The sequence below is a fragment of the Pagrus pagrus genome, assembly GCF_965226575.1.
Source record: "Pagrus pagrus genome assembly, chromosome: 20".
Lineage (NCBI taxonomy): Eukaryota > Metazoa > Chordata > Actinopteri > Spariformes > Sparidae > Pagrus > Pagrus pagrus.
The window spans coordinates 11,066,366-11,092,574 of record NC_140207.1 but is presented as its reverse complement, the minus strand read 5'-3'; the positions used below and the strand labels follow the sequence as shown (position 1 = coordinate 11,092,574).

Genomic DNA, 26,209 nt, shown 5'->3' with positions numbered 1-26,209 from the left:
TTTCTTAATAACTGCCCTGGAGCTTTAAAGATCAGTGTGGCTCCTTCATACTTAAACCACATTAAAAATCACAAACTAAATACCCTTTAAAGCAAAACAAAAGAGCCGAGATTAGGTTTGTGCAATTAGAAAAGCAGCAAGGCGGCATTAAGGGCTAAGGATGTATGAGCATGAGGGGAATTCCTGACCAGCTGCCTACTTAACAGTTTCTCTTAACTCAGTCCATATAGATAGGTTATACTTTACACTACATCATGTTGTATGATCACTATTGGAATAAGAGCTCACCCTACGTGAGACAAACAGAGAAAACAGTAATTCCAAGTGTCTGTTTTTGATGAAAAGTGCTCTTGATGTGGCAAATGGAAACATCATTACCACAGAGACCATAATCTAAGATTGGTGGGCAGTGCGGTGGGGGTGAGTCACAGCAAACTTAAGAAACTGTCAGGGCGTCTAAATCTCCATCTGTTCGCTATGTTAAACCCCTACCAATACGATCCTAGAGACCTTTTCACCCTCAGCAGCACTACACTAAAATACCTCTATGCGTCGCAATTGCTTTATTGCTCATTATTTATTTAAAATGAGTAACCAGTCTCCTGTGTTTGAAATGAATTTAATGGCTGTATTGATTGTTTCAAAATGTACCTGACTAACTCCTGTGTCTCAGGACAGTTTAGCCCTCTTTCAAAAGAATTGAGAGATTGTGATGGTGTCACCTCAGCCAATTATTCTCCATATATGACATATGTTGCACATGGTGGTGTAGCCCATGAGCATGCCACAGTTACTCCAAATTGTCTCGGGTTATTTCGCAGAAGCATGAACTGATGAGCAAAAATGAACCGGGATGTTAGACTTGCATCTAAAAATAGCCAAAGACTGACAACTACGTCCACAGACTCATCTCTGACTTGAATACGCAGTGACAGGGAAGGAGTGCACAACTGCATTAAGGCATTCAGATTCTTACTCACTTATGAGCTCATTATGGTAATGCCATTCATCATACAGTCAGTGCCCTTGTTCCCAACCCTGTATGGGCCTGACCTCTCACACTGCTCCCTCGCTGAAGCCCCGCTGACTCTGAGGACCAGAGAGGGCCCATATGCTTTGTGTCTGCACGCTACGCATTCACCGCGACCACACGAGACATTCTGTCACCACGCATTTATGTCTCCTGGTTGAAGCCAGCGCCACACAGAGAGACTGTGTCGGTTAGCTGTCTGCGCCAGAATATTTGGGTGTATCTGTCATTTAGTATTTCAGGGGCCATCCTTCAGGTACCTTGTGAATATTTGACAGGTATGAACTATAAATGGAGGAAACACACTGTGTCTGCAGTAAGCCTCATCAGGCAAAGCAGGCCTGAAGTTTTGTGCCAAGAAAAGGCCCTAATTACACTGAAGTCAGGTTAAATATTCAGCAACTGCTCTCTGCGCATCTTTTAGAGTAGCTCTCTGTCCATCTGTGCCAAAAGAGCCAAGTTGTGTCCCCGGAGTAACCCCGCACAAGGCCATCTTTTTTTAATCATACTCAAGGAGGCTTGATCTAAAATAAGAACTCTAACGTGTACGAACTAAAACATAAGGGATTGTTCAAAAACACAAACGCATCCATCGCTGGAAGATGAACAAAAAAGTTCCATTGTTTGATTCCCAGAAGGTAACAGGCGTTCCTGTCAACACTTCAGCCTCTGTTGACCTTGACTTGTTAACAATCATCATTACTGAACGTGCCACTTGTCCCTTTCACCACCAAGACAAAGTCACAAAATGTAAGAGACTGACAATGTCTAACACTAACCAGTCTATTCATACAAACTCCCTGCTCAATCACCATCACAGCCAGTGCCTTGTCCCAATAATGAACAATGCCTCGAACTGAATAAAACAAGGAGAAAGTCGAGCAGGCAAGTGCTTTGTTCCACAGCTCCGGAGCGCTGTAGGGAATACAGAGCAACAACAACCGTTCTCCCCTTAAAATAACTCTTTGGCCGTGCATAGAGGACTTTTGTCATTTTTCAAATAGTGGGAGTGTGGGTGGGGACAGCGCTGCGATTCATTCCACGCATGCTTTCCAACCCTGCATCCAATCCAACTTGGCCAGTGATGCCATTACTACAGGCAACATGTTGTGTGCCAGCTGTTTTGCTCAGGGTTAGTCAGAGCAGCCTCCTGCACTCCTCTTGACTGACTAAAAAACACCCCACCACCCTGGCACATTCATCTTCACACTTTACTTCCCTTTTCTTGTGTGGCAGTATTTCCAAGAATACCTAAAGTGTTACACACCGATTGTTATCCACTGATATGTATGCCTGCTTGAGACAAGGGGGAACTGTTTTTGCTTTCATTATCTAATGCTGTTTCAACACTGCAGGGCAGGATGTCCAACCCATTTCCAAGATGCAGGAAAGAGGGAAGTACCTGAGCAGGTGATATCATGCAAGCTGTTTTTCTGCTTACGTCACCTTTGCTTTTCAAATGGGCCAATCTAACAACTATGTACAAGTGTGTGGTGGTACAAGGTGAATTTGGCATAGATAACCTCAGCCAAGCATCCACATAGGTGCCACTTCAAGTGAGGATAATAATACACATTTCTGACTGACTCAGAGGAGATATTCTTGGTCTATGGACCATGCATACCTTTGGTAGCTCTTTGAGTTGGTTGGCATCGAGGAGAAGCTCTTCCAAGCTGCGACTGTAGCGGTACACCTCATCAGGGACTGTCTGCAAGCTGCAATGCCGCTTGTCCACCGACTCGACGTGGCGGTTGCAGCGCCACAGGGGGATACACTTCAGCATGTCCGGCCGCCGTGGGGGATTTGGTTGCCGGTGCTACTGAAATCTCCGCATCGGAGGATGAAGGTCGGCGAGGGGAGAGCGGATCTTCTGAGGGAGTGGGCTCACTCAATGTCAAATCACTTACTGTGTTCCCACGACGATCCTGAACGGGAGGCCGAAATCCACTTAGAGGCACAAAAATAATCCCTTCGATCTGTTAGCGATATTCCCAGCTTCAGTTCAGACAGTGTTCAAGGGTTGTCAGGTTGGTCCTCGCGTCATCCACCCCGGAATTGCAATTAACATAAACAAAACTAAAAAAACTCCCACTTGGCTGGAGTGTTTCCTCACTTCTTGCACTCAGACGGAGTTAGCTTGTTTTGCTACTGCCACCATCCCTCCAAGACCGACGCTCTGCCGTGGCTAGCTGAAGATCATGCAGCCAACGACCCAGCTATGCAGAAACGTTGCTCGAAGTGTCCCAGACATGAGTGTCGACCGTTAACACGACCACTCGATCCAAGTCACGGGCGAATCGCTCTCACGAACCCGCTAACATAACCCACGGAGCGGGTCAGCACAGATTAACCCGCGTATGACTTCGCAAGGATGTGCTCGTCCTCACCGGTTGTGTTGTTAGCAAGCTAGTTACCGTTAGCTAACATCGAGCTAGTCGCTGACTGAACGTCTTTGTGCCTAGCTGTGTTAGCTAACACTGGTACAACGAAAGCTACGGAAACACCTTCTCAACAGGCCAGTCGCGTGTAGTGGCAACATCCCAGAAGACGTCAAAGAAACTGCCCGGTGACTGTTGCTTCAGTGCGACGTAGGTAATACGCCAGCAGCGAGAGTGGGAGCTTCAGCAACAGCCGCGCATCCCTCCCCTTGTTGAGCCGAGGTAGGCTGGTTTGGCGTGTGGGGGGCTGGGCTCGGTTTGAGCTGGAGCAGAGGCCACACGGTGCTGGCGCCTCTGTAGCACCAGTCACACGTTACTGTACAGCTCCACCTAGCGGCCGGTACCAGGTAGCTTCAGCAGATACAGCACAACTGGAGCCTTTTCAAGTATTAGGCAAGTAAATTAGTTCAAAGGTTATCATGCCTGGGTAATTCATTAGTGATTTCACTCGGTGGCCAAGCTGCATTATGGGTAATGCAGGCAACAGGTTTTAAAAAGCAGTCCACTAGTCTAGTATTTCACTCTTGTAACACTGTCGGACCCTCTATGGACAGTTCAAGGACAAATGATCAAATCGATACAGCAGAACCAGAAATATAGCTTTTAACATCCCATACATTCGTCTCTTTCAAAACCTGGAGTCTACATTACCCACAATGCATCTTAGTCAATTAGTGACATCACTAGAGGCACATTATCAGATTTCACGCAGCTTCTTTTGGAGACACAAAAGGCTTTAAACCCAATTTTTCACATATGAAGACCTGTTAACACACTTTAAAGGATATGTTCACCCAAAAATTTGTATTAAATAATATAGTCACGAATTTTGCACTACTAATTAAAGGATAACTCCATTAATTCCATTAAAACATTAAAGGACAATTTCACCCTAGAATGAAATTCAGTCACACTCTGCTCATCCTCATGCCGATAGAAAGTCGTGGGAAGTTTCGCAGTCCACAAAACATTTCTGGAGATTCACAGAAAAACAGCATTTCTGCATTCTCCTGAACAACTGAAGTAGGTGGGGACTTGCTTTAAAATGTAAAAAGAAGAATAAATAAATAAAATGGCTCCATACACCTTGTCCCAAATTGATTCCAGATATTATTTACACCCTTTTGAAAGCTGAAACCTTCACTGTAGTTACTGAGGTGTATGAGCTTGACAGCACGTTGAGGGTGTAAATGTCTTTTCAAAGTAAATTTTAGATCTCAGGGCTTCTGGAGACTTGGATTATGCCGGATTAGCTATACAGAGCCATTTTATTTTGCAGTTGATTTTAAACCTTAAAAAACAAGTTCCCATCTACTTCAGTTGTTCAGAAGAATGCCACAACAGTTTTTCCTCTGAAGCTCCAGAAATGTTTTGTGGGCTGAGAAACTTCCCCCAACTTTCCATCGGCATTAGGGTGAGCAGAGTGATTGAATTTTTGGGTGAACTTATCCTTTAATGTTAAAAAGTGGTGGAGTTATCAGTTAATCAGTAGCAGCAAACTTGGGGAAATTGGCTGAAGGAAATTAAACTTGTTATATCTTTATTTAACATTTTTTGGGTGAACTTATCCTTTAACGTGTGTTTAAAGGTCTTCATATGTGAAAAAGTAGTATAAAGCCTTTTGTGTCTCCTGAGGAAGCTGCATGAAATCTGATAATTTGCCTCTCTGATGTACCCACTTAGCTAAGTTGCATTGTGGGTAATGTAGGCACCAAGAGAAGAATTTGTGGGATACAGTAGGTGATATTTCTGGTTCTGCTGTATTGATTTATTTGTTTTTAAACTGTCCGTGATGAGTTATCAGTGTTACAAGAGTGCAATGCTCTGGAGCCACAAAAGGCTTCGTACCATTTTCTCACATATGCTGAAGTACTCCCCAAGACCTGTAAACACACTTTAATAAGTAACTGATGGAGTTATCCTTTAAGTCATTTTAACTGTGGCATCATCCAAAACAGGATCTTTCCTGTAATGTGCCAAGAATAGCCAGTACGCTACCACCATGTTATCCAGGTCCAAGGTCCACCAACAGAAAAGTGAACAAACCCATGCATCTATGCCATCTGATTTCTAACAGTGATGCACCTACCATAATACAATCATGAAGTTAAACTTAAGCATTGTCTCAAAGGTTACATGCTATACTATCAAATATTATGTTTCACAACCATAACACATAACTGTGTTTACAAATACATCAAATTAGGAACCTTTCATAAAAAAAATAAAAGCATCACACTTTTTGTGGACAAACAATAACCTTTAATTGTAGAAAGAAAGAATAAAGTGTTTACATGTCCCGGCAATTTCATGAAAGAAACATAGCTAAAGCAAGAAAACCTAACTGTTTTACAAGGTTTCATTACAAAAGAATTGAAACTTGCACCAAAAAAAGGAGTCTTCACAGGTCACAAAGCAAATTCTGATGCGTAAATATCTTTAATGAATTCCCACAATAGGGCGGTGAACATTAATATCAACAGCAATTTTTTTTAAAAAAGGAAAATAAAAACATAATTACAAGTTTCAGAGGCCCGCATCTCAAGCTTAGGTGACAGTGGCTGAAATGATTTGGGCAATAGCAGGTATGGGGATTGGGATGGGTGCTGGTGAACCGTTTCAGACACTTTATGCAGAGAGGTCACTGCTGTTGAAACGGTCTTGGTCGTACACCTCTGCGACAACTTTTCGACCTCCGAACCAGCGGTCATTGAGGGCCTGGATGGCTTTGTTCATCTCTGAGGCCATGGAAAATTCTACAAAGATTTTGACAATGATATCTGCATCCTCCTCTTCTCCTTGCTTTTCCTGGTATATGATGACTCTGTTGACGGAGCCAAACTTCCCGCACTCTTCTGTCACCTCACCTTCCAGGTCGTCGTCGATGTCCTCTGGTCCCACCATATTTCGGAGCACCATCACAGTGGACTGGAGAGGAACAAGAAGAGAATTTAATGTGCAAATAAAAGCTTTTATCATTGCTCTTTTACCCCCTTTTCCCAAAAGCTCACCTCTGATTTTCTGAGCAGCTTCTGCATCACCATGTGTCTGGCACTGCTGCCTGAGATGCTCATGTGCTCTTGGTCACTCAACATCTCCTGCCCTGTACCATCCTGCAGCATCTCCTCTTTCTCTTCTTTCCTCTCTTGTTGGTTGGAGCCACCAGCTTGATTAGACAGGACTGGCGGTGATGCGAGCACAGGGTTCACAAGACCAACCTGGGGAAGGACTGGTATGGGAGGACGCACTGGAGTCACACCTTTTCAGGGAGAGGCAGACATGCCATCAGCGACACCAGACAACTTAACAGAAACAATTAATGTTAAAGAGAATAAGAACATTCGAGCAGATAAACGTATAATAATATGCAATATTGATCCTGTTGGTAATCCAATGCTTGTCAACTGCTTGCAACTTGGTACTAATTTAAGTGATTTCCAACACTAAAGTGGGCTTAAACAAACCTACAGTGTAAGAGTTCCTCTCCTTCAATGATTTGCTCATTACAACTAAAACTGTAATTGATAAAGTTGCCTGGGTGGCCTTACCAATTGGCAAGACACTATTTGTCATCCATGCACATCTGGTTCCTCTTAAGTAATTTGTACCACATAACTCACTAATTGACTTCAGAGATTGCAACAGTTTAACGCCCTTGTCACAAATCACCCCTTTACTCATGTTTTATGGACTGAACTTTCATTGCTGAAGGCTGCCACAAAGGAAGTTGTGTTTACCACCAGTCCTAGATTTGCATTGCAGTTGGGTAACATTTGGTAGATGTAAATCTTTAAAGAGGTCCAAACAAAAGCCTAGGCAAAATCCCTCAAATCTGGTTTCTCTACACTTGCATATGAAATGCTTCTAAAAATGCTTTCTGCTGTTCTCTGCAAATAGCCAAGGAAAGTTGTATCTGTTTGTCATGTTAATTATGTTTTAATTAAAGGCTAAAATGTCATGCCCCCAGTGTCTACATTTTTCCTAATACTATCGAATATCAATATTACTCAAGATATTTTATTAAAGTAAGATATCTCAGTATTTGGACAACACTAGTGTGATAGGATAATGTTAGAAGAAAATGTGTGTCTTTGTTTGTGACCAGTTGCGTAGCAATTTACCAAAAGAATTTCAACGTAAATGATGTATGTCAAAGTATTAATTAATTAATCGCAAAACAATCACGAGAAGCGCTTTTTTACAGGTCTGTAAAGCTGCATGCTTAAAACAGCACTATAAAGCACACTTGAGATTAATTAAACTTCTGTTTTTAAAAAAATATGAGCACTCACTCATGTCTTGGTACACACCTGTGATGACCCCTGGTGCCTGGGCAGCCATAACAGCCTGAGGTATACTCATTTGCTGACCGAGAAGCTGGGGCGCGGCTAACGCCCCCAGGACTGATGCGCCGGCTACAGCCTCCTTAAGAGAGGGGGGCCGAAGACATTAGGTAAGGGAAACACACAGAGCACAGCACAAGGCAGCACAGTCAACGATCACACAGCATGGCACAGAGTGAGCTCAACCTCGCCTCTCTTTAAATCAAGGCTAGCAAAATCATTTCAGTATAGATCTAGCAACAAAATCATCGACTATACTCAGTAAGTCATAAACATACAGCAGTGATGTTAATGACACATCCTACCAGGAACACAACTGTCTGGTATATCATTGTGACTGTTAACACTGAAAAATAGCTGTTAATGTGTTTGTACTAAGAGAAAAGACTCTTAGCTTACACACCCAATCAGTGAATGGGAGGAGCATTAATGCAACGCTATGTATACTATACAAAAAGAATCTTACATCTTGAATCTGTTTGTGTTTTAAACACATTAAACTCATCAAAAAAGGTTACGCCCAGAATATATTTCAGGGTTTTTAAATTGACACTGTGTCAGGGCAACTACTGTTATGTGATCCCTACAAAACTGGCCTTCTCCCAGTCACCTCAATAAAAATTCTATGCCCATATTATCTGTGCTTTTGGTGTCAATTCTAGCTAGATCTGGGTTATATTTACCTGGAAGGCCATTAAATCCCTTTGGAAGGGATTCATACTTGCCTGGGCCGTTATCTTAGCAGTGGCTGCCGCTGCAGCCACAGCTGCAGCAGGCGGCAGACCACCAGGGGTCGTGGGGGTCAGTAGGGGCATGGGGGGAGTCACTGCTTTGCCCACCCGTAGGTACTGACCCCCCAGGTCAAAGAGGTTCATAGAAGACACAGCATCCAGGGCTGACTGAGGCTTTTCATACTCTGTAAGTGAATAAAGTAGCCATTAATAGCAGAGCGACGGTAACACATAGAGCACGAGCGAATGAGGGCCCTCCAGCTCACCAATGAAGCCAAAGCCTCTGTGTCGCCCTGTGGTGGGGTCTCTGGCTAACGTGCAAGACTTGATCCTTCCAAAGGCCTCAAACACACTCTTGATGTCATCGTCTGACAGGTCAGGGTGGACGGACGCCACATAGATGCGGTTAAAGGCGCGGGCCTCCTCTGCCAGCTGGTCAATGATGGGTTGCGCCTGACCGATGTTACTTGGCCGCCCAACCTATAGCACAGATCATACCAGCAGGGCTACTGAGTAAGGGGTTTATAGAACCAACCGAGAACGCACTTCCGCAAAATACCTACACTGCTGACTTTCGGCAGCCACCGAGTTCAGTCAAAGCCACTGTTCTACTTTCATGACACAATGCTATTCCCCGTTTATTATTTAGTGCATGTCCATTACTACACTTTTTAAAGATTTTAAGTGGCTCTGAAATATGAAAAAGCAAAATATATTTCCAGTCTGTGTAATTTTGTGTCCTTATATTGGCCTCCAGATACTAAAAACTCTTGATTCATGACATGACTACAACACTAAACTGTGGATATACTTTTAGTCCTATGGAGATCAATTTTTTTAGATTTTGCCAATTTTCAAAATGATGAGAATGTCAAATGGGATCTTTTAGGAATCTGTTACTAACAAGGGTCTGATAATTGAGCCAACACAAAGACTGTTGATGAGTAAAGTAGAACTAGACTGCAATTTCTCATTAGATTACTTGTAAATATAACTTTCCTCATGCAGTAACTATTATCACTTAATTTGCAATGCAAATACAAAAGCCAATTCAGCAAATAACTGCAACAATGTCATACTAACATCTGCAGCTTAATTTAAAAACACCAGATTCATGCTCAGTGTGACTGGCTGAGCTGGTGGCGACACCGAAAGGGGAACGCATTAAATGCCTGATGCTACGATTACGCACTGACAACTTCCTCTCTTGTGCAAAAGAATTGAACTCCTATGTAAGACGAGTCTAAATCGGACTGGGATCTGTACTACAGATGGGGCGGCCAAGCAACACCAACCAGGCGCAGCCCATCATCAGCACATGATGGACAAAGAGCGACGCCACGCGCCACTGGGCATCCTACTGGAACTGGTCACTAAAATAGCTTTGATGAAATCATGGAAGCATAACACACAACACAGACAGAACACCCACCATACACCCAGACACACATATAACACACGCACCTGGAAATCAACAGACACAGACAAGTAAAGAAAGAAAAAAATTAGTCACATATGAGAAATTTCACAAGTCATTTTAGTATGATAAAAGCAGAAACAGGCTCAGTATCCCAAATGAAAAGAAGGAATCCAAATCTCTTTGTAATCAAACGAAAACAAAAATATTTAGGAAAAGGAGATTAGTTGTTTCCCAATCATCCATGTGTTCCTATGACCTGGAGGGATACTCATCTCCAGACAACTTACCTTAATGTTTCGCCCCCCCAACATGACTGAGTTCATCTGCTCCAGTGCCAGCTGAGCAGCCTCTGGCACATCATATTCCACAAAGGCAAACCCCTGCAAAGTCAGTCAAAATGGAAGAAAAATAAACACTGAAGACAAAGGAGCCTAAAAATAGTCTAAATCAAGAAGAAACAGCAGAATTTATACCACTTGTCAAATGACACAGACCTTGTGTTTCATTGTAACAGAGTCCCAGGACATGTCAATGCTCTTGATTGGGCCGAAGGGGGCAAAGGCCTGTCTGATGGTGTCTTCACCAAGCTCATAGTATATGGAGCCCACATACACCCGACACATGATGGCTAGAGCGCGTTGCCGCTGTGCTGCCACCTGCCAACCGGGGAAAGTAACACATGGTAAGCATTAGAGAGTAAAATAAAAGGAAGACAAACAAACACACACACTAATAATAATAAATGTGTATTTTATACTGTGCTTGCTCTCCTCAAAAATAGTTGGAGGCCAATTCCAAGTTAGGGGGTCTGGACAGGTAAATAATAATGGGCTACTGTAATCAATGGACAGAAGTTTGGGAAAAAATGCTAACATATTTAACAGTACTAAAATATTGATGTCAGCACTTGAAATTACAATATGGCCTCTATTCTGTTACTACTGAACAGACATATGGAGGAAAACACACTGAAGTGATTGACATGCACAGCCCTCACAAATATTTGGCTTCAGTAACTGACCTGTAGTCCGGGGATGCAAGTAAGGTAACAAAAGTAATCGTGGAGTTCAAACGAAATCCATACAAAGTCTTGATGAAAGCATTTCAAACTTTCTTCTCAAGTCTAAGGGGAGGGGTGGTTTAACCACCAAAAGTTGCTGTGTTTTACTGATGCCTTTAAGTCAGTCTGCTTCTGCTGATTTCAATCTACTACCAACAAAATATAACATGTGCCTAATTCATGACTTGTTAACTGACAGAAGAACTTGACTTTGAGATGGCCAAAAAGATCCCTGTTCCAGCAGTTCTCTCATTTTGGTCCATTAAAGGGATTGCTATCCCCCTTTCGTCCCATGCCAAGAAGTTTTTGTTTCAATTGTACAAATGCATATTTTTCAAAGAGAAATGACTTTGCTCACATTTATAAACCCTTTAAAAGCCCATAAACTTCTTGTTAAAAATAATAATAATGAAATTATCCGATTGTGACTCAAGAAAACACTTGTTTGAACTACTGACAGTCATTCAGCTCACAGAGGATTTTTACAACATGGTCGAAGGTACACTAGCAGTAGAAAGCCATGTTTTCTCACAAAATATGCATTCTTGGGTTAGATAAAAAGGCAGGGGTTGTTGCCAAAGCAACCAGTTAAAGAAGGGTAACAGTCCTTTTCCATTGGGAATGCGCACAGAAAAAAAATTTAATAATCTATTGACCGATTGTAAAGGTGAGAGAGGATCTCCAAAGCCCATTGTCACTGCTGCCATCTGAAAGACAGTAAAGATGAAAAAAGTGCTGAAAAGTAGGTTAGATATCCCTTAGCTTTGCTTTTTCAAAATTCTCATTGCTTTGCTAGATAGACAAAAGCGGTAAGGCTAACACCATATTCAGACACTCCCACTAAACAACATACAGTTTGGGGAGTTGCCTCCCCTATCTACATTACAAATTACCACACAGCAATAAAACATAAACAAGTCCCCTTTAAAGATGCAAAGCATTTAACATGATAACCAATGCCTTCATGACGATCTTCTCCATCTGAAAAAGAGCAGAGGCAACAGCAAGGGCACATGGTCTACACATGTGGTCTTTTTCACAGCGTGGTGGAGAAGGGAGTAAGACTTCCAAGAGAGCTAAACCAAAACCGACATCTGACTCAAGAGATGTCAGATTTACTAATGTCTGAAAAAGCTAAAATACTTTGTCTAGAATCAACACTCACAGGCCACACGCGCATTACAAACTGTTTGTACGGCTGAGTACCAGAAAATTTTACACATCTCACCTGCAGGTTGGTGAGCTGTTGTTGTTGATGGGCGATGGTCTGCTTCACCAACACACTCTTAATGCTTTGTTCCATGGCATACTTCTTTGCCTGGAAAAAAAGAAAAGTGTTTAACTTTGACCTCATACGCGTAACACTTTTTCCTTTTGACAGATATTGTATCATTACATATGAATACACACAAGAAACCAGGCTACTTTGAGGAATGAGATTGAGGAGGAAGTTGGACACTGTATACATGCACTGAAGTATCTCAATTCCTTCAAATACACATTTAAATGCAGCAGGTCCATATTCTTAAAGTATACCTCAGTAAACCAAATGATTTCAACTTCTGGAGGCACATTGCTGTTGACTGTTCTGCCTGTAATCTTCATTGTGCACAGTTTGTTTAATCACCATATAGTTACTGATGCCAGGTTCCTTATGAAATCAGGTTACTGCAGATATAGACATGTGTAAATGCACTTATTTATTTTAATTGTGTTAGGTTAGACCACTAACTACATTATCACTGAGGGTACATTTAAGCTGATGCTGTATGTAGGGGGGGGGGGGGGGGGGGGACTTACCCTCTGAAGTGCCTCCTGCTGCTCTGGGGTGAGAGGCGGAAGGCCAAGCTTGGAGCCTGTGCCCTGTCCATTCTCCATCGTCAGAGCTTCACCTCCCTGCAATTCAGAAACAGCATTTTGTTTAAAAAAGACAAAAACAAAACAAGTCTGGAGCATAAACACCGGCTTGTATGTACACCCATGACTACATTTTCCCACTAAGAAATTTCCTGTAATGCAATCATAAGTCACATCACCTCAAACACCACAGGTTATCATTACATATGCTAGCATATACAGGATTTACACCCGGATTTAACCCAGGTGGGACCGGACGAGCTCCTTACCTACGCAACCCGCTTTTCGCTGGGTCCACCAGACTGAGGCAGGAAAGCCCCCAAGGGGAAGAGGACTGATGGGGAAGCTTTAACAATTCAACAAATTCTAGGGGAAATAAAAAATGCCTTCAGACTAGCGTTAACAATAAGAGAAACAGGCAGCTAGCATTATTTTACATTGCAATCCACACATAGCCAGCCCGCCTTTCCTTAGACTTGGCTCAGCTAACGTTAGCGTGATGCACATGAATGCTAATGATGGTAGCATAGCGACGTTACGTTAGCTATCGCAAGATAAAGTAGCAATAACTTGCAAAGGCCAAACCTATGCCGACGACGTATTTAACTACAGTAGATATGGACATTACCTAAATCTGCATTACACCACAATGGCCATAATAGCGTAATGATTACAAAACAGCACTACGCGACAAGAGAGGCCTGGTTTCTATTTAGCTTTACAACAGCACCTTTGTTGCTAGCAAGGAGCTAGCCTACGTTAGCTAATGTTAGGCAGTCATTACTATGGCGCGCGAAGCAAACTGTATTCCCCCCCAATGCGATATATCGTCGATTTACAGGATATTTACAACAGATAAATTCTACCAAACATCACGTATTACTTAAGCAACTACCAATGCAGCTGAAAACAACGTGAACGTGTCTTTTAATCAAGCAATTTATTTACCGCAGTCTCCGTAACCGCCATGAAGCACACCTTCTTGGAGAGGCCCACACGCACCGCAATGCTCGCGAGATGTTCACGTTTTCAATGAATGGTATCGCGAGATTTGAAGCATCGCGATGATAGGGAGGAACGCTAACCTCTCATTTTTTAACCTTCCACGTTTAAAGCTGTTAAAAATGTCATAATGAGACACCAAAAAGAGCTGAAGCTGATTAGGAATTACAGCTGTGATTCTACTCTTAATCTTGTAATCAAATATTGTAATAAATGGTGCTTGGTAACACATTTTGGTAGCTTACAGCCCATGTTTTGTGTTTGTGTGTGTTAAAACTGTGGCTTCAGGTCAATAACCCTTTATTCAAATGGTCCAAAACTACATTTCCTTTTTTTACCCACATTTATTTCACATTCTTTGTGCATGGGATTTCTTTTATAACACCTAGCCTACCTCTAAATTAATTTAGCATGTGCACCAACTTAGAAAATCTACTGTTCCTTTTGATGAACTTGTTCAATTTGCCGACAGTGAAAATACGAATAAAATAGCTCTGACACCAACTAACTGTAGTATGACCTAAAGGACAGACATGAGAGAAATGAAGTAGCTTTTCTCTATCATTATAATTTGTATTGGTAACAAACAGGAGATGCCTATTAAATTAATATCGTAACAACCTCTTGAAGACATTTGACACAAGTATTTCAGCCCAGCTTCAAGTAAGTCCCAAATCATTTGGTCCAAGTCTCAAGCAAGTCCCAAGTCAAGTCACTTTTTCCCCACGCAAGATACAGCAGTATGAGTCTTTATAAAGAGAAAAGACACAGTATTTCTACCTGTCTAATAATGATGTCACTGACAGATTTATCTAACCTTTTCAAAAATTAGGACAAATAAATACATTTATATATTATAGCCTATTTAATAATTGATATTCAGTGGAATAAACAAACAATAAATACATATTTTATAAAAGCTTATTTATTTCTTAATTTCTTCTCAATCAAAAACCCCATCCCTTCTAAAGTGCAAAATACTGACTGACAGAGAAAAAACAACTAAACTGAAAACATAGAATGAAAATATATGTCTTTATAGTCATCATGTCTCAAGTCAAGTCAAGCCACGAGTCTTTAATCTCCATTTATTTTCTGTCAAGTAGAGTTGCAAGTCATCAAAACAGTGACTCAAATCAACGACCATATGACCATATCTCTGCTCTCTACCTTATTAAATACATTTTTAGAAAATGCATGAATGTAAAAATATACTCATACATATTAGGATATGTCTTCGATAGTACAAGAATTTCATAATAAATATATCCTAATAATTTCAGACACAAGCAACATGTCACACATTGTTTATTTATTGTCATGTATTTAATTGCAGTAGCTACAATATTTAACAAAGGTATTAAGTAGAACACATCCAAAGGCAAGTTTCATTCAACAGATTCACAGGAATAAAAGTCATCTGACATAAAATAAGACTGATATGGATGTTTTTTGTTTTCATGTTCGCACAGTCTAAACATTCATTTTCTTGGTCAGGTTCCTTCTGGAACTGAACTGTGACTGACAAAGGCAGAAATGCAGAGTTCTGAATGGTTGCAGGCTATTAAGACATGCAGCTTACTGTATTAGATCAGATGAGAGCAAGAGTGGCACTGCTTTGCATTGAAATATTGTCTGAAAGTAAACCCCTCCAACAGCCAACAAACAAATATGTACACCACAGCCTCTGGTAGGTGAATCTGGGACTCCTGTCTGCAGAGACGAGCTGATAAGAAGGCTTGACACAGAGTAAGTAAGTACTGTAAGCAATGACTGTACAGCAGTGTAACTGTTATGAACCTCGACCTTACAGAACCCGGGAAACAAATGAAGCAGAGCTAACTGAGTCTGACAAATGAGAGTATACTGCTGAAGACGGATCAGACAATTCTCTATTGTTGTAAGGAAAAATCCATCCAAATGATAGTCTTTTATGGTGCCAAGATTGAGCTTTTGACAAGAAAATCTGGCAGCGACGAAGGCATGTGTTCTATTTTTGTGTTTGTGTGGGCTGCAGTGCAATCGATTCCAAAGTTCACGCTGATATTGTCTAAAATAAAACTACAGTAGTTGTGATACTGGAGCAAAATAGTCTTCTCTTGTATCAGATTTTTCAACGACACGTGCAGCCACTGAAAACCTCCATACAATAGGTCAGCATGTACATTCTTGAAGATTTTGGGGTGGATTTTTCCTTTAAAACACCTCTAGACACCTTTAAAAAACAAATTTGGTGTTACAAAATATGCTCAGATGGTTTGGGAAGTCCCCGAAAAGTAAATATAGCAATAATATTAACAACAATATGGCAATTTTTTTATTAACAAGTCTTAAGTCACCAACACCATTCTTCCCATTTATATACTGTATCACTATGATTTTACTCCACAAGCTTCACATGATGTATTCCAACTTTTGTACGAATGCTGCAGCTCTTTCTAAACTAATATTGACTGCACCAGAAACATTATCGCCTGAAGCACAAGTCCAATAAAAAGCTCATAATGGAGCTGCCATTACTGACTGTCAAGTTTTATCTGCACATTCACACAGGCTGAACTCATGATACTAACCCAAATCAATGCATCTGCTTTTAAAACCCTAAAAGACAGCCCAAATAAGTTAAATACCAAATTGCTATATATTGGCTCCGATGCCGTCTCCGTAGGAAATTTTGTCCAAAGTACATTGCCATATCAGGCACTTTGCAAGTCTTTGGCTTTCAGATCACTTTCACAGGGGAAAACCCTTATTAAGAGCACTACAGGCTGAAAGAGAGGCATCATCTCATTGCTCGTCACTACATTACATTACATTACATTAGGCGTGGCGTGTTTAGTTCTGGGAGAAGTAGCCTTTAACGCAGGAGTGCAGTGAGGGGAGTCAACTTAAAAACAAGCTTGTGCAAAGCTTCTATTGTTCACAGTTAAACAGAAATAAATAAGTCAGCTGAATGAGTTTCAACAGTGCATGTTGGACGGAAAAAATGAATTCCCTTATAATGAAGGTTCCGGCTTGTGAGGGAGGGAGGTTTTTAGTAAATGACTTTGTTTACAATTAAAAGTAAATAATCACCAATCATAGTGGACAGTGGAGTGCAAACAAGGCTTATGAGCAATGAAACGTCCTTAGCTGCAAGTAAAACGTATCCGTTCTGAATAGTGGCATTATGGAAAACCCAGGCTGTCAAGATATCTTAAGGCATGATAGCCCTTTTAGGCAGGGAGTTTGTCAATCTTCCACTGCTTTGTGGGACTGCTGAACACAGCCATGATGCCTCCGTTCCTCCGAGCAGAGGTGCCTTCGGTTCCTCTCTCAGTTGTGGCGGTTCCTCCTTCTCTCTTCTCTCAAGGCCCAGCTTCCTTCTGTATTTGTCCCCTTTTTATCCCCCAGCTGGGACAGCTCTCATCGCTCTCTCTCTCTCAGTTCCCGGCTGTGTAATCCTTCCCGCTGCCCTCTCTCCCTTTCTCGATCCGCGTTGTGGTCAACGCCCGGGCCCCTCTGATTGGGCCAGCCGCTGTCGTGACCCCTCCTCACTGTGTGCTCCCGGACGCGAGCGCTCGGACCCGGTGTCGACTGATGGCGTCCTCCAGGAATCCTGCTACCTTCTCACTGTCCTCCTGCACAGCACAAGGGACATTTTTAAGACTAGATATGAACTGCTTAATGAGTTCAAAATGTAAAAATCACAGGAAGATTTTACATTGTTGTACATATAAAGAAGCTTTTATATCTACCTCATTTATGAAGGCGTAGTGAACAAGTTCACTGGCAAGGTCTTTGGAGGTGTCAGCTGAAAGTTTGACATGAAATATTTCAGTTACAAAAATCTGATAAAAATGAACCAAAAGTATGTTTTTTTAAAGGAGCACTATGTAGTTTTGGGGAAGAAAGTTTAATCAGAAGATAAAGACTGCCTAACAACTAAACAAACTCTTCGTTTTCATGACTGAATAAACTGAATACACAAACTGACCTTAAAAGGACAATACAATTTCATACTGTTTTGCTTTGTTTATATTTGGCGGACCCTGCCACCTCTATAGCTTCAAACAGTGTACTGGGGACCTTATTTTCCCCTGAGAACAGCTTGTTTATTCAGTTATAGAAAAAAGAAATATTTCTTTGTTTGTGTTATTACCTCATTTATATTGTAAATATTAAAATTATGAGTTCTGAATTTCTTCTCCAAAACTATATAGTGGACCTTAAATGGTTTTCTCTATTGCCTTAGTTGTCAACAACTAATCCTATAAACAGACAAAGATTATGCAACAAATGAATCCAACTAACACCTATTGTCTTTGCATTTAAATCCTGATGTACTGTAGCGTATTTTTCTGTGCCATAGAGTTTAAGTTTTATCCTACAACTATTAAAAACACACTAAGGTCATGTTCTTTAATTGCCATAAACATGTCACTGTAGTTTAATTTCTATTTTTGTTTCAGTTTGTGCGACACACCAAATCCACCACAGAAAATAGTCCCCAACAAAAGCTCTATTTATTCCTGTTTGAGCAATGTTTGCTTAAAATCAGTGCCCACATGTTTTATGAAAATACTGAGGAGATTCATATCTTTAATAGGAACCAGTGGGTGTGAGAGACACAGAAAAGCTGGGCAAGACAGAAGGTGATGAGAGACAGACGCTTTGGTGGTTTTGGTGTTTTCATGGACCTCAGAGACAAAAATACAGAACAATGCTGGCCTTATTATTACTTACTTGGAAGGATGTCACAGCTAAGCTGCCTATGAAGTTTGTCATCCATCTTCAGAAACAAAGAGAGCTGGGAAGGGATCAAAAAGTCAAATTTAAATCAAGCTGGATTTAATGTTTAACCACAATTTAAAGGAGACCTATTATGCTTTTCATTTAGCGTGTTATATTGGTTCTTGTGCATATAAAAGATCGTGAAAGTTAAAAAGGTCAAAAGAACTAACAGGAGCTCTTCTCTCCCACAGGAAATACTGCTCCTGAAACACCTCATCAGAAGTCCCGCCTTTAATTCAGTGACTTTGTGACATCACACTACGCTAACTGCTAAATGTCACACATTTGCAAAATGTGTGCCCAGCAGCTAGTTTTGCACTTAAAAATTGATTTAGCACAGCTGCTCTGTTGTTGTTCGCGTTGCTGGCTCAGGCGTGTGTGAGCTGACCAATCAGAGGAGACTGGCTATTCAGAAGGGGGGGGGACTTAAAGAGACAGGAGCTAAAAAAAAGAGTGTTTCAGACAGAGAGGAAATACTGTGCTGTAGCACTGGACAGGATGAGATAACTGAAAACTTTTTGAGCATTAAAGCGTGTAAACCTGTTCTAGTAGTGACCCAAAATTATATTATGAACCTGAAAACGAGCATAATATGTTTCCTTTAAAACAAATGTTGTACGTTTCTGGCAAAAAAATACCAATATTCTTGATTATTAAGGAGCCCAACAAAAGAGTTTCTACTAAAATGGGCCTGTAATACTATGTGACTCACATGAGTTTTGGTCCCTTCTTCATTGGACTCCAAATTACAGTGCATCTGAACAACCTACAACACCAGCAGAGAAGAATACACTCATGAGGGTTGTAAGCACAGCAAAATGTGGAGACAGCAAAAATATCTTTAATATGTTTGGGGTGATGATAAATGGGCATAATAATGATAATGGTTAGCAGACATGCACACAAACACACACAGGTCCTGTTACATATTTCACATTAACAACAAATCTTTCCTAACATTTTATTATCTCTGCAAAGGAGATTATGTCGTCCCCTGCGTCCTTCTGTTTGTTTGTTGGTTTTTTCAGCAGGATTACACAAAAACTACTGAATGGATTTCCACAAAACACGAAAGCAGGATGGGTCTCAGTCCAGAATAGCACCCATTATCTTTTGGTGTGGATCCACATAAAGGGACGGATCCAGGAATGTTTTCTCACTTTCTTTAACATTGCGAGATAAGGCATTTTTTCAATAATTTCATTAATTTCTCAGGGAATAATGCATGAATCTTGATGAAAAAAATCAGGCATATTTAGACGGCTGGTATCTACATTTCACAAGCTTTCAGGACTTTGAATGACCCCTGTAAATGATGCTAAATTCTGCTAAACCAGATAACAACCACAATATATATCCTCAGACTACGTAGACAGGCAGCCAGATTGTGTATCTAACGTCTGAAAGTCTAACCTTTCTGGTTTCCGTCTCCTGGGGTTCAGGAGTCGGCGTCTTGACTGTCTCCACCTGCTCCTGAGACAACGACAGGGCTCGGGGGACGGGGTGAGGCCGAGACGAGGCGAAATTCATCAAGGGGTAAATACCGTTCCTGAAGGGAGGAAAAGATGTGGAACTTAATGCTGCAGTCACAGATTGATCGCCGATACAAAACGAGTCACAAACTGTAGCTCCACTCACTTGACGTCCTCCAGAAACTTGTCGAGCTCCAGAGGGGACACGTGGGAATATCTACAAGACACGAGGAAACAGTGAGCATTGGGCCCGATATGTCAGAGTGTATTCTTCAGCAAAGATGTGAGGTGCGAGTGTGACTTTACTTGAGCTGAACTCCCTGTCTGTCTTCGTGTTTGATCTCTGCCATGACAGCGTTGGGGTCAAAGGACTTGGTTTTCTCCTCCACACAGTTTTCTGGAAGCAGGTCTGCTGACACAAGACACGTGTGGAAGTTAGTGAACTGAACTGATACAGCACATTTTCTTTTTGTTGTTGTTGTTGTTTTCAATATATGTTTAGAATGACAACCTATTTGCCCTTTCAAAATGAGCTTTTTCAGATCATAAATTGCCCGACTGAATGCTTAAACTGGCAGATACATTGTATAAAACCCACGATAAATGAGCGATAAAAATGATCTGCTGCATGTAGGAACAAGTGAATGTCACAGGGATTGAAGGAGGAGACTTTTGGTGCCGATGATCTCGGCGCGTGGAGGTGAGAAACTCACACTGGTTGTTGATGAGGCAGTGGGCGGCGAGCAGTTTGAGGGAGTGGACCTCGAACAGGACTCGGTGGAACAGAAGGTCGTGAGCCGTAGGACGGAGCTTGGCTTCGTGACGCAAACAAGACTGTGTGAACTCCTGCAGGAAGCAACGAGACACTGAGTCCAACATGTAACCACACGACTGAACAGTATGACCCAGCATCTCTCTGTGTGTTCTGGATTTGATCACTGGCATGTTTTACAAACATGTTTACTCCAAAGCTGCACAAAATCTCTGCATGTGGTACGAAATGAATCTGTAGAAGCAATGTGATGTGTGTAGGCCAGTGTTAACGGAGCAGTGTGAGACAGTTCGTCTTTGTCTCCATGTTTCTGCGGTCGCACTGCTGTGTATTTAGGACATAAAGTATTTTTGACACTCACTCTCATGAGAGGGTCTTCCAGAGATTGACCTGCATTGATGATGGCCTCCTTGGACACAGCGGTGTCTCCGTTGGCCTGGATCTCCAGTACTGCCATCTAGGGGTACAAATAATCTGTTAACACAATCATAAACAGACGGTCAGAGAGGGGATCCCTCTACAGAGCAGTTTCTCTCACCTCTAGAGCACAGATGCCAAAGGAGAAAATATCTATGGCGTAATCATCTTCACCAGCTGGAAAGAGAAAAGGAGGAGCAGAGATAAAAGACCCCAAAATGAAAATGTAATTATTCAGTCTTAGTTAGCTTGTATAGTTCAGACTAAGCTGTTTTTTACAGCTGTGAAATCAGCACAAAACCTCCCATTAAATGAATCAATCGATTTCACAGTGGCTCCAACAATCCTGACATTTACTTCATTATCTCCGACAATATCAGTCGTTAGGTCACAGACTTCCCACAGCTCTCTGGTGGAAGATTCAACTCAAAACATTTGCTCCAAAATGCTTATTTTAGGGCTATTTAAAGACCCTGTTAATGCTGATGTTGTGGGAAAGGGGAAACATGGAGCAACAGGGGCTAGCGTGCTGTCTGTTCGGAGGTGTGTACAAACTTGAGAGCGAGTTTAAAGGGACAGTCCACCCCAAAAATCAAATACATATTTTTCCTTTATCTATCGAGATTATTTTGCTGTGAGTTGCTGAGTTTTGGAGATGCTGCAAAATCTGCCACGTCAATTTTTCTGTCCATCACGGGGGTCACGGAAATCATGACCCGATTTCCCAAGATAATCCGCAGACCTTGTTACGAACAGTTTCTATTTTCCACCCACTAAACATGTCACACACGAAAGGAAGCGTGCATCTAATCATGGACGAGAGGTTTCACGCTTGTGGCCACGAGGGATCTAAATATTAATAGCATCCTCCTCGGCTGAGAGTAGATGAATAGATGCATGCTTCTTTCTGCAGATGGAAAATAGTGCCATCGAATTACAATATATTTGAGAGAAAGCAGAAATCTCAGATTTCTCCAAAACTCACATCAAAACAATCTAGATGGATAAACAGTACTAAAATGCTGCATGTACTTTTGATTTTGGGGTGGACTGTCCCTTTAAAGTCACATTTGATGAGTGAGGTAATGACTGAATGTTTTTCTTTGTGGTGGATCATTCAGTTAAGAATGAATGTAGGTAGATTTGATAGAAATTAAGTGGAAGAAAAGTTACACGCTAAACCTCGCTCCACAACTCTTACCTCCATATTCTGGCGCAAAAAAGTGAAGATTCCTCTGCTCGTCGCGATGTTGCCTCCCTTTCCCATGAACACCGGCGTCTGGAAACACTGTTGAGAGATGACAGAGATGACACGGATGCATTAGCTGGAATAAACTGATATGATTTGCCAGACATGACACCAATTAAAACATATCTAAGACGAAATGGTCTTACCATTAACAAATAGCCGATGCCACACTGCGGAAAGAAAATTAAGCACAATTGAGATATTTAATCTGTTTAGTAAAACTGTGGAGATGCATTTAGTGAATCCAGACATCCACAATATGTGTGGCCAGTGCTGGTTGTAGTAACACAAAAAGCCCTGCTGGGAGCAGACCTGAGCCGATCTTGATGAGCCCGTTGTGCTGAATGAAGATGGTGTCGCACGTCAGGTTGCCGTGGATTATGGGTGGGTCGCAGGAGTGCAGGTAACTGCCGGCAAACCATAAAACATCCGGTTAATGCGATGGCTTTGACACGATAAATATCTGATGATACAAGCCTGGGGAAGAAATCAGTCAGTACCTGAGAGCAGAGAGAATCTGGGTGCACCATCTCTTCCAGGCCTGAAATACAGTGTGACGGAGCAACATGAATCCTCTACAGACACACACAATAATAATAATAATAATAATAATAATAATAATAATAATATTTGGTTTGTTTGGAGTCTGGAGAAGAGGATTCATATCCTGTACCAGAAATGTTTCAATAAATTTAAATCAATAAAAAATTAAAAAACAACACAGACAAATTCTCCTTCGAGCATTAATTTGGATAAGTAAAGTATTTTTACTATTTATTCATTCATTCATTCATTCATTCATTTTTTGCCCCTGCAGTGGCGTACTGCCCTTTTTGTCCACCTCTCGATGGGGACTGACGCTGTGCGGTGCGCGATTGACAGAAAAATTGAAGTGGCAGATTTTACAGCCCCTCTCCTTTAAAACGTCCCATAAGAAACGGGAATTCTTCCCTCCAGGGCGTCCAAATTTGTTTAAATACTCATTCTCCTCTCCATTTCTCTGCCCGTCTCTCACTCGCTGGGGAGGCCGAGGCGCAACAGAACAGCAGACAGTTTGCAAAGCTGAGGCGGAGATGCATGCACAGAAGAAAAGCCCACATTTCTGGCTGGAGGGAGAAACACACCTACTTTTAAACAACAAGGGCACAACCAGGGGAGCAACATGGTTGCAGTTTGAAAAGGAAGTAAATTCCTCCATAGCGCTTGAATAGGACGTGCATCAATATATGAATCGTAGTATGCATGGTCGCATGTAAATGGGAATATTGTCTTGCTCAGAATAAGGGCAAAAACCAGGAGTATATGTGAAAAACAACTAAATGTTGTGTTGTTACTCAAGATCCAGTGATTAGTCAGTTAATCTATAGTCGATCGGAAGAAAATTAGTTGCCACCTTTGTCACCCTGTGCCTCCACCATAGAACATATACACTATAGCAAGCATGCTGATACAGTGTTTAACCAACAAGCAAACATTTGACATTTGCTGCTTCCAGCTCCTTAAATGTAAGAATTGCTGTTGCATTTATGACAGTAAATGAAGAGTCTTTGCATTTTGGATTCATGGTTGGATAAAAGAGGCTCTTTGAAGACGTCACTTTGAGCTCTGGGAAACTGTGATGAGCATTTTTCACAATTCTTTGACAATGAAATTAATCATGAAAATAATCGGCATGTAGATCAGTGATGAAAATAATTGGTTTTGTGTGATTGAATAGAAAGCAGCAGATGTCGAAGACAGAGGAGAGAAGACACAGAGAGAGGGGGAGATATATGTCTGAGCAGACTGAGCCACCAGGGTGTCCTGTTACATAATCTATAATCCTGTGGGAAATATGGATCTGAATAGTGATTGGACTGTAGTACCCTGTGCCACCACCATAGGACAGACAGAATAAGCAGCACACCAGTTATATATACAGTATATAACCAACACTGACCTTAACATTCATGGTCTTGTGGTTCTTCTTAGTTTTCTTCAGGAACTGCTTGAGGCTGCCCGACGACATGTATTCTGTGATGAATATAACCTGCGGGGGAAGCACGTAGGAATCTGTTCATTTACAAGTGTGTGAAAGAGGGAGAAGGAGAGAACAGAGAGGATTTAAAGAGACGAGATCATACCCGCGCCTGACTCTCCTTCATGTCCAGCCAGTACTTGTGAAACTTGACGATGTTGGGGTGTTCGACCTGCATCAGGTTCTCAAACATCTCCTTGATCTTGTCCTGAAAAACATGAAGCAGAGGTGGTTCACATCTTCACAGTACATAATGGACCAAATAATGGTCTTTTCCAATAAATCTAAATGTAAAAGTTAATTGCTTTTCTTGATCGGTAAATAAATCTGCAACATCTTAGAAAATCGATTCATATTTTCGGTGCTTTTTAAGGCAAAATGCCCAAAATCCTCTATTTCAAACTTGTCTAGTGTTAATATTTTCTGTTTTTGTAGGCTTCTGGGCTGACAATCTGAATATCTGAGGGTTTTGGACTATAATCCAAACAAAACAAGCACCTTTAATATGCCAACTTAGACTCTGGGAACGTGTGATGGGCATTTTTTTGACTACTTTTTGACATTTTATTTAATAAGAAAAAAAAAACAGCAGATACATCAATAACAGACATCCAACTCAAGGTCCCGATGAGAGTGCTGTTGGAAAAAATAATACAATATTAAGTGGTTCTATACTTGAAATTATATAACAAAGAGTTTCTCAGGAGCGAGACAAAAGCCTCAGGAAAGAAAACGCTGAACATTTTCATATTTTATTTCCAGACTCGTTCTTGAACTTTGCTCATACTGCCAAGAGATTGCAAAACAGATAATGGAAAATACCAGGATAGAAAATAATTGCTTTTTTGTGACATTATAACTTGGCTTAAATCCATAATTAACTTATAACGCAGGATTAAAAATACTTATGGCTGCGAGCAAGACAGCCATCACATAAGTAGCTGTAGGTAAACCCTCCATCAAAGGACCGCAGTTGTCGATGAAATGAAACATAACGAGAAATGAGCCACGTTACCTCCTGTGCTTTGAAGACCTTCTTGTCAGAGAAGAGCACCTCGTTCCACACCACCTCCACGCCCTCCTCCGTGTCCATGGCCAGAGAGGCACTTTCCACACCCGGGACATTACCTTGGCTCACCTGCAGGGGGCAGACAGAAACACACATGGGACTTAGCACAGCAACTACAAAATCAGAAGTGCTCGAGTTTATACAACAAAGGTGACACCAAACCTGCATTGACTGATTGTTTTGGACACTTTGGGGCAGCAGGAGCACGCTGTGATCACAACACTGACATATTGTCATCATATTAAGTCGACAAACTAAAGTGAGCAAACAGTTGCAGCTTTAGCAGTCTTTTGGAGTCGTGTTTGTGTCGAATATTCCTTCTCATTTTAGCGCCGTTATTTCCACTCTTGATGGAAATATCTGTCTCTTTAGAGCAAACCTATTCACCTGGCGGGCGGTGGGCCAGATGCGACCATTAAGCCACCTCATTCCCGCCCTCTGATCATTTAGTTAGCAGGATAATTAGTCCATTCATTAAGTCTGTTGCTCAGCACAAAATTTTGCAGGCTGTTTAAGCAGAGGACATTTACGAGAATCCAACCGACAACCTGCTTCTGCT

General features: G+C 41.5%; 3 protein-coding genes across 23 annotated transcripts in view; all 3 read right to left on the bottom strand.

Moving 5' to 3' along the window:
- Window positions 1–3,837, bottom strand: part of scrib (scribble planar cell polarity protein) — a 69,394-nt gene extending 65,557 nt beyond the window's left edge. For 6 of the 17 annotated variants that reach the window (XM_084339898.1, XM_084339911.1, XM_084339908.1 and 3 more), the window contains exon 1: window positions 2,655–3,837. In XM_084339898.1, the coding sequence (XP_084196024.1) occupies window positions 2,655–2,813 (159 nt within the window). In that variant the 5' untranslated portion in view covers window positions 2,814–3,837. The remainder of the gene's footprint in view (window positions 1–2,654) is intronic. The other 11 variants (XM_084339910.1, XM_084339914.1, XM_084339912.1 and 8 more) reach the window with 5 other exon arrangements.
- A 2,051-nt stretch (window positions 3,838–5,888) lies between these two features.
- On the bottom strand, window positions 5,889–13,901 carry LOC311249516 (poly(U)-binding-splicing factor PUF60-like). 5 transcript variants are annotated; one of them, XM_084340594.1, is made up of 11 exons: window positions 13,828–13,901; window positions 12,823–12,918; window positions 12,251–12,340; window positions 11,679–11,729; window positions 10,457–10,618; window positions 10,250–10,342; window positions 8,809–9,022; window positions 8,495–8,727; window positions 7,761–7,893; window positions 6,480–6,727; window positions 5,889–6,396 (listed from the first exon to the last, which is right to left on the bottom strand). In XM_084340594.1, the coding sequence occupies exons 1-11, from the start codon at window positions 13,846–13,848 to the stop codon at window positions 6,097–6,099; spliced, it is 1,641 nt and encodes a 546-aa protein (XP_084196720.1). In that variant the 5' UTR covers window positions 13,849–13,901; the 3' UTR covers window positions 5,889–6,096. The 5 variants fall into 5 exon arrangements, with proteins under 5 accessions (XP_084196720.1, XP_084196721.1, XP_084196722.1 ...); XM_084340595.1 differs by having other exon boundaries at window positions 7,779–7,893; XM_084340596.1 differs by having other exon boundaries at window positions 8,537–8,727.
- A 1,275-nt stretch (window positions 13,902–15,176) lies between these two features.
- nrbp2b (nuclear receptor binding protein 2b) overlaps window positions 15,177–26,209 on the bottom strand; it is a 38,712-nt gene continuing 27,679 nt past the window's right edge. Inside the window, exons 2-18 of the mRNA XM_084340851.1 lie at window positions 25,597–25,719; window positions 24,688–24,789; window positions 24,504–24,593; window positions 23,065–23,105; window positions 22,877–22,971; window positions 22,711–22,734; window positions 22,517–22,603; window positions 21,437–21,492; window positions 21,260–21,355; window positions 20,840–20,972; window positions 20,433–20,535; window positions 20,293–20,343; window positions 20,068–20,203; window positions 19,367–19,420; window positions 18,607–18,670; window positions 17,619–17,674; window positions 15,177–17,501 (exon numbers count right to left, since the gene is read on the bottom strand). Of these exons, the coding sequence (XP_084196977.1) occupies window positions 17,415–17,501; window positions 17,619–17,674; window positions 18,607–18,670; window positions 19,367–19,420; window positions 20,068–20,203; window positions 20,293–20,343; window positions 20,433–20,535; window positions 20,840–20,972; window positions 21,260–21,355; window positions 21,437–21,492; window positions 22,517–22,603; window positions 22,711–22,734; window positions 22,877–22,971; window positions 23,065–23,105; window positions 24,504–24,593; window positions 24,688–24,789; window positions 25,597–25,719 (1,398 nt within the window). The 3' untranslated portion in view covers window positions 15,177–17,414. The remainder of the gene's footprint in view (window positions 17,502–17,618; window positions 17,675–18,606; window positions 18,671–19,366; window positions 19,421–20,067; window positions 20,204–20,292; window positions 20,344–20,432; window positions 20,536–20,839; window positions 20,973–21,259; window positions 21,356–21,436; window positions 21,493–22,516; window positions 22,604–22,710; window positions 22,735–22,876; window positions 22,972–23,064; window positions 23,106–24,503; window positions 24,594–24,687; window positions 24,790–25,596; window positions 25,720–26,209) is intronic.